General features: G+C 36.5%; 1 protein-coding gene and 1 pseudogene across 1 annotated transcript; both read right to left on the reverse strand.

The window, feature by feature from the left end:
- LOC109719876 lies at positions 2,280 to 3,352 on the reverse strand. The gene is made up of 3 exons (XM_020246705.1): positions 3,227 to 3,352; positions 2,784 to 2,885; positions 2,280 to 2,682 (listed from the first exon to the last, which is right to left on the reverse strand). The coding sequence occupies exons 1-3, from the start codon at positions 3,311 to 3,313 to the stop codon at positions 2,563 to 2,565; spliced, it is 309 nt and encodes a 102-aa protein (XP_020102294.1). The 5' UTR covers positions 3,314 to 3,352; the 3' UTR covers positions 2,280 to 2,562.
- On the reverse strand, positions 5,196 to 12,783 carry LOC109719875 (annotated as a pseudogene).

Here is a 16,270-nt window from a genome sequence, read left to right on the forward strand (position 1 = left end):
GATATTAGTCGGTTAGAGTTGAGTGGTCCCCTAGGGTTGGTGGTCCCCATGGTTATAATATTTAATCCAATGGTTAGAATAATAAAAAGAGTTGATCTAAAGGCTAAAAACTGGGTAGCAACAATGAATCTTTTGGCTACTAATAGTAGCCAGTCAACTCTATATATATAATATATATATTCTCGGCTTTCGAGCCTAATTTGAAGTGAGCGAGTAATACTCAACTCGGCTTGAATGAATTCCGAGCTTTTTTTTTTTTGTTCAAGTTCAGCTCGTTTAATTTCGAATCGAGCTCGAGCAAACCGAATATCGAGCCGAACACGAGCCAGCTCGCTCATTTGCCAGCCCTATAATTGTGGAGAGTGACGAGAAGATAATAATTTAATAAATTTTAAAAGAAAATTTTGATTGCAGTGTAGAATTCAATGAGAAAGTCATATCATTGTATTTAAATAAGAAAAAAGTTTACAGCATTCCAAACAACAATAATTCAAGAAGTACAAGATAATAAGGGGCTTGTTTTGTTACACTGTTCGTAATATTCTAGTAATCTTTCGTATTTTTTTACTGAAATATTTAAATTATTATCATTCAATTTAAATTGGATAGTTGTAAAAAATATCAGTAAAATAGTAATTATAAATACTCAACTAGTAAGAGTATTTGATTACCACAGATTATGATGTATTCTTATTCTTATATTTAATGAGAATCATTAGTTGTTCATTAATAATAAAAATACATAAACCGACCGTCCCTAAAGCAAGTGGCAAAAGGCTTGATGGTTGGTACCCAAGACCCAAGTTCGAATCCTAGCTGATTCACATTTCCAGCTAAGTTTATTTCAAAATGAAATAAACGAAGCGGATAGCATACTACCTATCTCTCTCAAAAAAAAGAAAAAAAAAAAAAATCTTAACAACCTTCCAATATAAGCAGCTTGGTAAGTGAGGAGCAGACTTGCTATTCTTAATATAAAATATACTATTTTCCCGNGTAAAATAGTAATTATAAATACTCAACTAGTAAGAGTATTTGATTACCACAGATTATGATGTATTCTTATTCTTATATTTAATGAGAATCATTAGTTGTTCATTAATAATAAAAATACATAAACCGACCGTCCCTAGAGCAAGTGGCAAAGGGCTTGATGGTTGGTACCCAAGACCCAAGTTCGAATCCTAGCTGATTCACATTTCCAGCTAAGTTTATTTCTAAATGAAATAAACGAAGCGGGTAGCATGCTACCTATCTCAAAAAAAAAAAAAAAAAAAAAAAAACATGAGTTCTTAACAACCTTCCAATATCAGCAGCTTGGTAAGTGAGGAGCAGACTTGCAATTCTTAATATAAAATAATACTATTTTCCCGAAATATTTCAAACCTTCAACCAAATGGCCCTAACTACCTCTACATTAAAACACTTCATTAAACATAACAGCAGCTTACAGCTATCTCAAATAAAACTTGAAGAACAGTATTAGATTTAGACCAAAGTAGTGGTTCATTTCATTTGTTTGAAATATTTTGAAAATATCATATATTTTACATTTGAAATGACTGATTTGTTAATAATAACATGCCACTGGGGTTCAAATATTATTTCAGACTTGTATATTTTTATTAACTGACTATTCATAATCTTCATCAAGTCCGAAAATAACAAAACTTCCTACCCCGAATATTATAATCAAGAATTTAAGTGTCCATCGGCACGGATCGTTTCTTTTCTACTGTATTGTGCCAACAAATTATCGACACGATACAGTAAAATACATAATAAACAGTTAGAATATTTTATTTCTAAAGAAAATAAATAAATATTTTATATTATTATGTGTCTGCACACATAAATTTTTTGTGACTAACAGGTATTGACATAGCCCGGCACACACCGTGCCGGAAAGTCTCCGATAGGATCCTGTGCCACGACGCTTAAATTTTTGATTACAATAAACCTACTTGCAGGAAATAAAAAATATAAAAGATTACTGAAATATTATAAACCACAGACGGGTCTTAAAAGTTTACTATAATGTGGGTTTTTTAATTAATGCACCTAGTTAAGTTGCAATATAACAAATAAAATCAAAAATTTAAAAGACAAGATACCCTTCTTGATCAGAACTATATCTAAATTAATAGTTCTATTATCAGACAATTTATTTAAATTGAAAGATTCTTTTCTATCAAAGTATAACTGACGCCATCAGCAAGTCATTTTTCGTAAACTTTTTGCATCTATATTCAACAATTATGTCCAAAATTTTGTGCCCATTTAAAAACAAGAGCAAGATGCAGCAACCATAGAAAAATGTCAGGGTTTAATGAGATAAAGGGTGAGAGTGCAAGGTTGGTTTTGCACTTTAGCCTTGAGTTTTTCTATTTCTTCATAAGGATTTCAATTACAATGAACAATTACAACCTGGAAATTAATGAGCCAACACTAATTTTATACAGAATAAGAACAGTGGAATAAAAAAAAAAAACAAGCTATGAAGATTGATTCCAAGGTTTCCTATATTTTGTATGGGTGGCAATAAATTTCGCAAAAATGCCCTCAAATTGCTTTATCCAGCCACTTTGGAAGTTTCAAAGAAGCCCTCAATCCAAGTTTTGTAAGGATCACAGCATACAATATATGCAGCAAAAAAACAAAGAATCCACAGTTGAGTAGAAGCTGTTCAGCAACAAAAACAGATGAATTAACAGCATCCGAGCGCAATATCATACACGAATTCAGCGAAAGAACTGCGAGATTTGAAATGATGTAAAAGTTACCAGAGTTCCAAATAAGAGATAGATGGCGTCCATCGTTGGAACGACATTGACTCCTATGGCCGTCAGTATGTAGGTGAGCGAAGCGTGAATGTTAATGGTGATCTGCAGATGATCAATTGTTTAGTCTCCAGAAATGTTCACACTTGAAGGTTAGGATTCGTGTTTTGGAAATAGGTAAATTGCACCACGGATCACTGACACTTCCAAGAGGTTTTAGTTTCTCAACAATCTTCAAATTTTTACAGCTCAGTCTGTAAACTTTAATTTCTGCAGCAATCTTTACCCTTTTCATTGACTTAAAAGTAAACTGATGTTGCCAAACAAGAACTAACAAAAATTGCTCATCTACCAGTACGATGATGATTATGTGGATATTTCAATCCTATTTGATGGAAAAACCAAACGAAAGGGTTAGATTATAACGGAGAGCAACAGATACGGACCCAATTGTAATAACTGAAAGGTTCAGGATCAGACTGAGCTAAGCAAAAAGTTGAGGACCCCTGATGTAATTTATCCTTTAAAAACATACCAAGTCAAGTATATTCTCTCGTATAAGGAAAGAGGAAATCAAAACGTATCCAACAGCTCCCATTGCTCGGACCTGCATGATAAGATTAGAAACACTCAACACTAGAGAAATTCCATTGTTAAGCATGTTCAATAAATCGAATAAATAGGTAAGAGCATTACAATCGAGCAAAGGAAGATGGATGTTACCCAATTTGCCCCAAGCCTGGAAAGAGCGAATATCGAGCCGAACACGAGCCAGCTCGCTCATTTGCCAGCCCTATAATTGTGGAGAGTGACGAGAAGATAATAATTTAATAAATTTTAAAAGAAAATTTTGATTGCAGTGTAGAATTCAATGAGAAAGTCATATCATTGTATTTAAATAAGAAAAAAGTTTACAGCATTCCAAACAACAATAATTCAAGAAGTACAAGATAATAAGGGGCTTGTTTTGTTACACTGTTCGTAATATTCTAGTAATCTTTCGTATTTTTTTACTGAAATATTTAAATTATTATCATTCAATTTAAATTGGATAGTTGTAAAAAATATCAGTAAAATAGTAATTATAAATACTCAACTAGTAAGAGTATTTGATTACCACAGATTATGATGTATTCTTATTCTTATATTTAATGAGAATCATTAGTTGTTCATTAATAATAAAAATACATAAACCGACCGTCCCTAAAGCAAGTGGCAAAAGGCTTGATGGTTGGTACCCAAGACCCAAGTTCGAATCCTAGCTGATTCACATTTCCAGCTAAGTTTATTTCAAAATGAAATAAACGAAGCGGATAGCATACTACCTATCTCTCTCAAAAAAAAGAAAAAAAAAAAAAATCTTAACAACCTTCCAATATAAGCAGCTTGGTAAGTGAGGAGCAGACTTGCTATTCTTAATATAAAATATACTATTTTCCCGAAATATTTCAAACCTTCAACCAAACGGCCCTAACTACCTGTACATAAAAACACTACAACATTAAACATAACAGCAGCTTACAGCTATCTCAAATAAAACTTGAAGAACAGTATTAGATTTAGACCAAAGTAGTGGTTCATTTCATTTGTTTGAAATATTTTGAAAATATCATATATTTTACATTTGAAATGACTAATTTGTTAATAATAACATGCCACTGGGGTTCGAATATTATTTCAGACTTGTATATTCTTATTAACCGACTATTCATAATCTTCATCAAGTCCGAAAATAACAAAACTTCCAACCCCGAATATTATAATCAAGAATTTAAGTGTCCATCGGCACGGATCGTTTCTTTTCTACTGTATCGTGCTAACAAATTATCAACACGATACAGTAAAATACATAATAAACAGTTAGAATATTTTGTTTCTAAAAAAAATAAATAAATATTTTATATTATTATGTGTCTGCACACATAAATTTTTTATGACTAACACGCATTCACATAGCCCGGCACGCACCGGAAAGTCTCCGATAGGATCCTGTGCCACGACGCTTAAATTCTTGATTACAATAAACCTACTTGCAGGAAATAAAAAATATAAAAGATTACTGAAATATTATAAACCACGGACGGGTCTTAAAAGTTTACTATAATGTGGGTTTTTTAATTAATGCACCTAGTTAAGTTGCAATATAACAAATAAAATCAAAACCAGAAAAGCATAAAAAGAAAAAAAAACAAAAGACAAGATACCCTTCTTGATAAGAACTATATCTAAATTAATAGTTCTATTATCAGACAATTTATTTAAATTGAAAGATTCTTTTCTATCAAAGTATAACTGACGCCATCAGCAAGTCATTTTTCGTAAACTTTTTGCATCTATATTCAACAATTATGTCCAAAATTTTGTGCCCATTTAAAAACAAGAGCAAGATGCAGCAACCATAGAAAAATGTCAGGGTTTAACGAGATAAAGGGTGAGAGTGCAAGGTTGGTTTTGCACTTTAGCCTTGTGTTTTTCTATTTCTTCATAAAGATTTCAATTACAATGAACAATTACAACCCGGAAATTAATGTGCCAACACTAATTTTATACAGAATAGTAACAGTGGAATTAAAAAAAAAAGAAGAACAAGCTTTGAAGATTGATTCCAAGGTTTCCTATATTTTGTATGGGTGGCAATAAATTTCGCAAAAATGCCCTCAAATTGCTTTATCCAGCCATTTTGGAAGTTTCAAAGAAGCCCTCAATCCAAGTTTTGTAAGGATCACAGCATACAATATATGCAGCAAAAAAACAAAGAATCCACAGTTGAGTAGAAGCTGTTCAGCAACAAAAACAGATGAATTAACAGCATCCGAGCGCAATATCATACACGAATTCAGCGAAAGAACTGCGAGATTTGAAATGATGTAAAAGTTACCAGAGTTCCAAATAAGAGATAGATGGCGTCCATCGTTGGAACGACATTGACTCCTATGGCCGTCAGTATGTAGGTGAGCGAAGCGTGAATGTTAATGGTGATCTGCAGATGATCAATTGTTTAGTCTCCAGAAATGTTCACACTTGAAGGTTAGGATTCGTGTTTTGGAAATAGGTAAATTGCACCACGGATCACTGACACTTCCAAGAGGTTTTAGTTTCTCAACGATCTTCAAATTGTTACAGCTCAGTCTGTAAACTTTAATTTCTGCAGCAATCTTTACCCTTTTCATTGACTTAAAAGTAAATTGATGTTGCCAAACAAGAACTAACAAAAATTGCTCATCTACCAGTACGATGATGATTATGTGGATATTTCAATCCTATTTGATGGAAAAACCAAACGAAAGGGTTAGATTATAACGGAGAGCAACAGATACGGACCCAATTGTAATAACTGAAAGGTTCAGGATCAGACTGAGCTAAGCAAAAAGTTGAGGACCCCTGATGTAATTTATCCTTTAAAAACATACCAAGTCAAGTATATTCTCTCGTATAAGGAAAGAGGAAATCAAAACGTATCCAACAGCTCCCATTGCTCGGACCTGCATGATAAGATTAGAAACACTCAACACTAGAGAAATTCCATTGTTAAGCATGTTCAATAAATCGAATAAATAGGTAAGAGCATTACAATCGAGCAAAGGAAGATGGATGTTACCCAATTTGCCCCAAGCCTGGAAAGAGGATGAGAGTGCCATATGATATTCAGTCAATCTCTAATTAATGATGGATGGCGAAGTGATGAATAAATATGTCGGTCTAAAAATACTAACTGAGAGATAAATGGCAGCTAGAGTCAAGAGAGGCAAGAGAGAGTGGATTTAATCTAAGAGTTCTCACCTCCATAGTAAACCCATAGACAAAACAACAAGCCATGCATAAGCTGCACAGATAAGATTTGACATTGATTGTTAGTCTGCAAGAGCTAGATAGGGAGCAATTCATTGATACATTCAAACAAGCATGCAATTGACCTTGGTAGTAATTAGGGCGAATTTATGTACGTTGACATAGAAGCGTTGATAAGTTCTCTATCTGAACTTTAAACCTACTACCAAAGGCCAGGGCCTATGCATGGCTGATAATAGACGATTTGAATTTGAACTATAGGAACAAAATTAGGTATTGGAATCAGAAAGAATTAATTAAAATGAAGATTCAGCTACTATACGATCGCTTTCGTATTCATTGTGTTTTTTGAGATAAGGGGCTCCAATTCGATGATTCCATACCTCGTTAAATCATGATTTACAACCTTCGAAACTTTTAGAAAATCAATTTCATAACTTTTTCTGATATTCATATTAGTTCGATTCAAAAAGACCTTAAAATTGACAATTTTTAACGATCATAAGAAATACTGCTAGTTTTAACGGTTTTGTAAAGAATCGGAATTAGGTATGCTTGAAGTTTTTGATAGGAAAATGTCTATTCACTATCTAGATAAAAATTAATAAACGTCGACTCTTAAATTGCAGGATTTGATCATCCAGTTTTAGAGGTATCGTTCAATTTCAACCATTCATTTTATGCCCACTTGATGGACATTCATGCTCTAGATCATATTTAACGGATCATTGATTTGGAAGCTCCATCATTGAAAACAACTTATGAGTACAAAGAGCTCTACTCATAAGAGTATAGCAGCCCTACTCTTAAATGAATTTAACATCTTAAAAGTAGTGAGCATGGCTGAAAACGAGTTCTGTTCTCAGTTTTACTTCAGACTAGCAATGACCATAACTTATCAGTAGTTATCATAATACACATAGAAGCCCATTGAATGTTTCCTTCTTGCTTGAGATATCACAGATTATCCATTTTACAAAGTTTTCAAACATACAGAAGTCCAATATTGAGTTTCATAGTTCAATTTCATTAAATTTATTTTATTATAACGCATGTTTTTCATCGTTTGAGGTGGCTTCAGTCCTTTCACAGAAATTCCCCAGTTTTAACACATTACCCTGGAAACTAGATGCTAGATGACTTGTGTACTGCACAAGAAACATTTTTCATAAAAGAATGCTCTCTTTTTTTGAACAGAATGGGTAATGTTTCAATGGGAACCAAACCAAAAGGCGACCATTCTGAAAGTAACTGAAGAAAGCAAAACAAAAACTTTCTTTGCTGGTAACTGAAGAAAGCAAAACAAGAACTTTCTATGTTGAAATGTTAGGAGAGAAGCAGGATTGCCCATCCACCCATGTCGCCCTGTGCTGCCTGTGTCATACCATGCTGAGTCTCTGCTGGCATATGGCATGGGGTCATGTTGACACTCTATTGAAAAATGATTTTTATTTTTATTTTTTATTTTTTTGTTGTCTTTTTGAGATTTTTTGAGGTGAAAAGTTTTACAAAGATTTTTCCATTACATATGTAATCTTGTAAATCTACTAATATTTGAAGCAATTAGTGTGTTCCGTTACATAATGAGATCAACTTTTAGTGAAAAAAATACAAAAAAGAAAATCTCCCCAAATTTCTCTTATCATTTAAGATATAATGAGTTTACCCATACTTATGCTTTCCAATAAATTTTTACCCAAATATGACTTTAATTTTGTTTTCATGCAAATGCTTTCAGAGTATGTATAAAATGATTTCTTTTAGTTGTTAAGATTTTTATGACTCTCATTATAAAAATTGTGTGAGATATAATGTTTGAGACATTTTATATAACATTAGTGATAAAAAGAAATATCTAAAAAGTTATTTTTTATGAAAATTTAAAAAAAAAACTTGTGTCAATGCATGCCAATGTGCCACTGGCTTGTCACTGGTACAAGGGGGTGTGCCATGCCGCTACATGCAACGTGGCGCTCGTGTGGCAAGAAGAGGGCCATATATGCAAATACAAATTTGCTAGGGGCATTTGCTAAATAAAAAATACGAGGGGGCTAAATGCAAAAAAAAACCGTAAGCTCTAAAATCTCCACAAGTCCACATCATTGGAGAGTTGATTTTCTAATATATTTCAACAGTTCACAGTAATGGTCTCAGCACTTTTGATGTGCCTATAAACAAATTACTCAAAGAATTAGTCTGTAAGCTCATATGCAGTCTAAGATTCTAACAACTTCAGCAATACAAGAGTGCCATATTGAAAAAACAGCAATCACTGATTGGACATTATATTCCAATAAATTGGGGTTCCATAACAAAACCTTTTCAGCAATTCAATTATAATTTCACAAGGCCCTCTGTTACCTTAATAAAGGCCATCTTCTAGTACTGTATTCTACGTCTTATTTGTTTAACTGACACTCAAGGCACATTCCAATGCAAATCATGCCTACATATAAATCACTACGGCCTCAATTAGTGCTTGCTCCTGTACTTTAAGTCATTATTTCTTAATTTAATTCTCCATTCTTGCTATTTCCCAGTCCCCACTTGCTAGAGATACAAGCAATTATTATTGATGTCACATCACTAACCATCTTATCGTTCACATATCAGCCAAACTTCCTGCGGTTATGTGTTAGTAAGATGTCCAGTTATCTAAAACCAGGGCACCGCAACTACAATAAGGGGCTGTTTGGTTGGATGTAGTTGCACAAACAGTGTAGCTGGAAATACATGCAGTTGCAAATGCTGCAGTTGTAACTACACCTAGTCTGTTTGGTTTTGCGCAGTTGCAACTACTGCAGTTACAACAGCTGCAGTTACATTTCTTCTGTTTGGTAATATGAAGCTGATAGTTGTATTTGTGAATTTTGTCACCTTTTCAGATAGAGTGGTGAGATTACCTTCACTAAACATAAAATAATTGTATAAGTTTATTAATCATTTAAATTTACTATTTATAAATAAATAAGAAGATATATATAATATTCTTCAACTTATTAATCGACACATTTAAAATTTTTAATTTATTTAATTTTAATATGTAAATCAAACTTTAAAATTTAAACGATTCTCTCATTTTTTTTATCAAATTTAATAATTATAATTAATTAAAACTTATTAAATTAACATACACGATCACATTCTATAAAAATTTTTTAAAAAAACTATATTTATATTTTAAATAAAATAAATTTAAAAAATTTAATTTTTTGCACAATGCTTGTATTGTCTAAAAAATTTTATTAGTATGAGTTTATTTACAAGTATTTTTATTTACCTATATACATATATTATTTATTTATTTAGCTATTTATTTATTTATTTATTATTGTTAATTTGTGGGTGATCCTATCCCTCACCAACTGCTGCAGTTGGAACGACGGCCAATTTGGATGTAGTTCCAACTGCAGCATTTGGACCTTCTTGTGTAGTTGGAACTGCAGCAGTTGAACTCAACTACACTAAACCAAACAAAGGAATTGAGGCTGCACGCATTTGCAACTGCACTGCAGTTGCAAATGCGTGCAACCAAACAGCCCCTAAGTTCACCAAGAAAAGTTAAATAGTGCTTGGAAATCATACTAAATTAAAGCTTACATACAACAAACTAAAGATGAACCCAAAAGGAAATACAATACAAAGAAAAGACAGAAGTATAGAACTTATGGCATGAAAGCTCAAAAGTACTAACCAAATAAGTTGATGCTTTTACTGGACCGGACAATGTGAGTAATAGCAATGCAGTAGCCACCTATAAAATGTATATAAACATAAACTAAAATTGAAGAAATCAATAGCCACCCATAAAATCAAAGGAAATTATTATTGAAGGAGGCTAAAAGAAAAAAGTCTAGCTTGAAGCTTACCATGGTTTTCCTACCAGCCGCCACTCCCCATCTCATTGAAGAGATCACTATGGGCAACGAGAAGAAACAACCAAAGTAGTTCTGCAGGTGCATAAATACAATGTACAAAGTTCCTAGTAAGATATTACAAATATTGAAAATAATGCATGTAATATTGATAACAAACCTCAATTGTTGTTCTCAAGAGAAAAACAATATAAAAGACATCAAATTGTTAATTGAAAGGTATGCAACATAATGTACCACTAATAAGAAACTGAGGAAGGTTTTTGAATGCTATAAGAACCTTCATAACAATTTTGTATGTGGATAAGAAGCTAAAAGCAGTATAGGCCTATAGCATTCAGAAAGCAGAAGATAGCAATGGTTTAAGGTGCTGAGAGTAAAGCTGAGATAAGCTAGAAAAAGATATTGTCGGATCGTTGGCACTAACCATTAATCCCAATAGTTCGAGCTGTTAGAAATATGCAACAAATTTACTTAAAGCGTACAAACACAGCCTACAGGTTTCGATTGTGACTCGGCACAACCAGCCTCATGCCACTCTAAACATGACTCGGCTCAACACGACCTTTTGCCATTTCAAACGTGACTCGGCCCAACCTGGCCTCCCACCAAAGAGCAGGATACTGACCCCTTTAAACCAACAATCTCCCCTCCAACATCTACACAAATTCGCAGCATGTAGGAATTGAACCCGTGATCTCTGACTGTAATACCACTTATCGGATCATTGGCACCAACCATCCCAAAAGCTCAAGTTGTTAGAAATATGCAACCAATTCACTTAAAGCGTCCAGACACAATGCCTACGAGTTTCGATTGTGACTCAGCACAACCAACCTCACATCACTTCAGACATGAGTACATGACTTGGCCCAACCCAACCTCTTGCCATTTCAAACGTGACTCGGCCAACCTGGCCTCCGCCATAGGGCAAGATGCTAGCCCTTTATGCCAACAGATATAAGTGAGGATATCTATCTTGGAACCTCTTAATGGATGCCCCCTTGAAGGAGAGATTAAAAATGAATTTTTTTTTTGTTTTATATAATAACAGCTGAATGGTCAAAGTCGAGAAGTGCTCAAGTGTCTTTTGTGACAATTATGTGCTCGTAAAATTAGACGGCATGCTTTATAGAATAGCCACAAGACCAAGGATACTTTGAAACCATACATATTAATCAGTTAGAAAAAAATAAGCATCCGGCTGGCTTCAATATGAAAGATGGAGCTGCCAATGACTGAACTTTCAATAGGAGCATGGTTATACAGTTTACTACAATTGGTTACAATAGTCCAAGCAAGTAGACTAAAGATCATACAGTGCACAGGTGATGAGCCATCAGCGCCACCTAGAATACCGCAGAAGGAGAGAGAATAATAGAACTACTTAGATAGCACTTCAGTATATGGTAGGGCCAAACAGACCCTAAAGGATGTGCTATCTTCTAACATCACAAAAAGAATGTTTTACTGTTACTTCAACATTCCTATTATTAGACAGCAATCGCCATACATGATTAACCTTTTTTGGGATTTTTTACAGTAAGAATGTGCTCCTCTTACCAGGTAATGTTTCGTTCGTTTCATGCTTTGATTAAAACCAAATTTGAGCAATACCCAAATGCCCTAATCCACTATATCATAGCAAAGGTATTACTGAATTTGGCGAGTCGAAGCTCACCTTGATGGCGAGAGGAGCGATAACATATCTAAACTCCATGAAAAGAATGCTTTACTGTTTTACGACAACATTCATCTGATTAACTTGGCATTAACACTATACTCCTTTTACCAGGTAATGTTTCAAAACCGAATTCGAGCAAAACCCAATGACCGAATCACTACAGCAATGACAAAGATGCTATCGAATTCAGCGAGAAGAAGCTCACCTCGATGGCGAGGGAGTTGCTCAAGAAGTAGGCGAGGCCGGCGACGGAGGCGAACATGGCGCACTCCACCAGCCTCAGCGTCTTCTCGAACACCACCTCCCCCCCTTCCGCGCCCGATTCCTCAAACCCTCGCAAAGCCCCATCCCCTTCCTCCGCGTCCCGCTCCCCACGCTTCTCAGCCCCGCGAATCGAAACCCTAGAACGGGTTGTAGGGCGCGGGCGCAAGGTTCGCAATGGCGAGGGAGTGGAAGAGGAGGACGAGAGGATGAGGTTAGGGTTTGAAAGGAGAGAGAGGCGAGGAGGAGGGGAATGGGGGGAGGGAGAAAAGAGCTTTTGAGGGCGAAGAGGAGAAGGTGGTGGAGAGAAGCAGAGGAGTCGGTGGTGTGAGAGAGTCATAGGAGAGAACAGGAGAGACAAACGAACAGGGGGAAACTAAGTCGCAATTTTAGGTAGCCGTGTAATACGACCGGGAGAAAAAAAAAAAGGAATGCTGTAGGAAAGGGCCATCCATTTTCGAATCAAATTCTGTTTACAGCAATATTAGCCCGGAGTAGTTTGGGCCGGGTTCGGATCATAGGTTGGCCATTTTTTTTTTATATTTTCATTTTGCATAAAAAAATTACTAGTTTTGAGTTTTTGTAAAAATAGACAATCTTTTTGGATTTTTGCAGATTTTGACCGGATTTTTAGAAAACTGACCAAAATATCCTTCTTTTTTTTTTCTCTTTTCTTTTTTTCTCTTGTTCTTTTTTTTTTTCTTTCTCTTTGAAGAGAGCGACGGAGGCGAAGGTGGAGGGGTGGAGGCGGAGGCGGAGGCGGCCGCCTCGCCTCTGTCCCGCGCACCCTCGCCCGCGCGCCCTCGCCCGCGCACCCCCTGCCTTCCTCGTCTCCGACTCCCCAAGGTCCCGCCGCGACCTTTTTTATTTTCTCTCCCGTCCTGCTCCACCGCCTCCCTGGCTCATTACGATAGTAAGGGGAGTAGCACCGTGTCCTCTTCCTCTCCTTTTTTTTTTTCTCTCGTTTGTTTTTTTTTTTCTCNCTTCTCGAACACCACCTCCCCCCCTTCCGCGCCCGATTCCTCAAACCCTCGCAAAGCCCCATCCCCTTCCTCCGCGTCCCGCTCCCCACGCTTCTCAGTCCCGCGAATCGAAACCCTAGAACGGGTTGTAGGGCGCGGGCGCAAGGTTTGAAATGGCGAGGGAGTGGAAGAGGAGGAGAAGAGGGTGAGGTTAGGGTTTGAAGGGAGAGAGAGGCGAGGAGGAGGGGAATGGGGGGAGGGAGAAAAGAGCTTTTGAGGGCGAAGAGGAGAAGGTGGCGGAGAGAAACAGAGGAGTTGGTGGTGTGAGAGAGTCATAGGAGAGAACAGGAGAGACAAACGAACAGGGGAAAACTAAGTCGCAATTTTAGCTAGCCGTGTAATACGACAGGGAGAAAAAAAAAAAAGGAATGCTGTAGGAAAGGGCCATCGATTTTCGAATCAACTTCTGTTTACAGCTATACTAGCCCGGAATAGTTTGGGCCGGGTTCGGATCATAGGTTGGCAATTTTTTTTTATATATTTTCATTTTTGGCCAATTTGCATAAACAATTTACTAATTTTGAGTTTTTGTAAAAATAGACAATCTTTTTGAATTTTGCAGATTTTGATCGGATTTTCAGAAAACTGACCGAAATATCCTCCTATTTTTTTTTTTCTCTTGTTCTTTTTTTTCTTTCTCTTTGAAGAGAGCGACAGAGGCGAAGGTGGAGGCGGAGGCGGCCGCCTCGCCTCTGTCCCGCGCGCCCTCGCCCGCGCACCCCCTGCCTTTCTCGTCTCCGACTCCGCCAAGGTCCCGCCGCGACCTTTTTTATTTTCTCTCCCGTCCTGCTCCACCGCCTCCCTGGCTCTTTACGATAGTAAGGGGAGTAGCATCGTGTCCTCTTCCTCTCCTTTTTTTTTCCTCTCCTTTTTTGTTTTCTCTTCGACCCCCCACCACCGCCTTCGCGATCCTTTGTGATGGTAACAAAGACAGCATCGTGTCCTTTTCCTTCGCCTTCGCTGGCACAAGCACCGACGCCGGCGCCGGCGAAGGAGGATTCGGAGCTGAGCGCAGTTGAGAGTAGAGCCAAGAAAAAAGGATGCAAAAAATAAAAAAATAAAAAAAATAAATAGTAAAATATAAAAAAAATATATTTTTCCTACAAGAAATATGAAGAATCAGAGAGAAAAGAAAAAAAAAATGAAGTTGCAGTTTCAGAAAAAATATTGCACTGTTTTATAGAAAACTTACACTTTTTGTAATAAAAATTACATTTTTCTAAATTAAAGTTGTACTCTTTAAACCAAATTTGCACTTTTTGGATAAAAATTACACTGTTTCTCATCCTCTTTCTTCTCCTTCTCTTTCTCCTTCCTCTTCTTTTTCGTGTGCTTCTTTTACGTCCATTTCTCTTTCGCCCTCCACCTCCACTTCTACCATCCACCTCGCTGTTTCTTCCAATGTTGCGCTAGCAACAATAACTCATTGGACTCAAATCACCAGCCCAAAATGCTTAAGCCCAGTTATTATGTCTAACTCAGTTAAACTTATATACTCCAGCATCTAGCCATAACTATCTGATTTGGGGCTATTGGGATGTCATAGACTTCCCCTGTTTAGGCCCTGACTTTCTTGACGTTCTTGTCAGCCCCAAACACACACAGAGCCCAAGATCCCCAAGTGATATGAAACTTGTCTCACTAGCCTTTGTCATTTCGACCATGGCTCAACCAAGACTTATCTCACACTTCCAGCTGGTGAACTGGCCCTGATACTAAATGTAACGATCTGACTTGCTAACACTAATAACTTATTAGCCCAAATCACCAGCCCAAAATACTTAAACCCAGTTATTATGTCTAGCCTTTGTCATTCCGACCATGGCTTAGCCAAGACTTATCTCACACTTCCGGCTGGTGAACTGGCTCTGATACTAAATGTAACGATCCGACCTGCTAACAATAATAACTTATTGGCCCAAATCACCAGCCCAAAATGTTTAAACCCAGTTATTATGACTAGCCCAATTAAGCTTATATACTCCTACATCTAGCCATAACTATCCAATATAGGACTATTGGGATATCACAAACTCTCTCCGTTTAGACCTGACGTTCTCGTCAGCCCTAAACACACACAGAGCCCAAGATCACCAGGCGATGTGAGACTTGTCTCGCTAGCCTTTGTCATTCCGACCCTAACTTAGCCTGTCAATCACCGACCCTGGCTCAGCCAAGACTTATCTCACACTTCCGGCTGATGAGCTGACTATGATACCAAATGTAACAACCCGACCCACTAGCAATAATAACTCATTGGGCCCAAACCACCAGCCCAAAATGCTTAAGCTCAGTTATTATATCTAACCCAATCAAGCTTATATACTTCCACATCTAGTCATAACTATTCGATGTGGGACTATTGGGATGTCACACTCACTAACGAGCTTCTCCACGCCGAGAAGCGTTTCTTCTTCGTCGTCGGTGACGGATGAGGGGATGAAGGGTTTCCAAATATGGGTTTCGTGGGTGGAGGATGTAACATACCAGATTTTGGTATAAAAATAAAAAAAAAAAAATAGTGTGAGAAACTATTTTTATTGAATTTGTAGAAGTAAAACATAAGTCAGAAGTGACTTGTGCTGAAATCGGAATGAAAATAGAAGATCTAGAATTTTCTGTTGAAAACGGGACAGATAAATTAGCAGAAAATGCACAGTCTCAGAAAATTATGAAAATTGGAGGATAAGTCAGAAATATTTTTATGAGGCTAGATTTAAAGTTTCATATTTTTCTGACACCCGTAGAGTGAGAAATAAAATCCGACAGCTATCTGATAAAGATTACAGTTCGGTACAGTTTTCGGTGACCAAATGGGGTCGAAACTGAAAACTTAAAATATATTCTTACTCAGTACGT

The sequence above is a fragment of the Ananas comosus genome, linkage group 14 (assembly GCF_001540865.1).
Source record: "Ananas comosus cultivar F153 linkage group 14, ASM154086v1, whole genome shotgun sequence".
Classification (NCBI taxonomy): domain Eukaryota; kingdom Viridiplantae; phylum Streptophyta; class Magnoliopsida; order Poales; family Bromeliaceae; genus Ananas; species Ananas comosus.

Bases quoted from the DNA above. Each gene is read 5' to 3' on its own strand.
- LOC109719876 (XM_020246705.1), bottom strand. From the start codon at position 3,313: ATGTTTTTAAAGGATAAATTACATCAGGGGTCCTCAACTTTTTGCTTA. The intron at 2,886-3,226 runs GTCCGTATCTGT...GATCATCTGCAG, and splicing joins CTTTCAGTTATTACAATTGG to ATCACCATTAACATTCACGC. The intron at 2,683-2,783 runs GTAACTTTTACA...GTTGCTGAACAG, and splicing joins ATCTCTTATTTGGAACTCTG to CTTCTACTCAACTGTGGATT.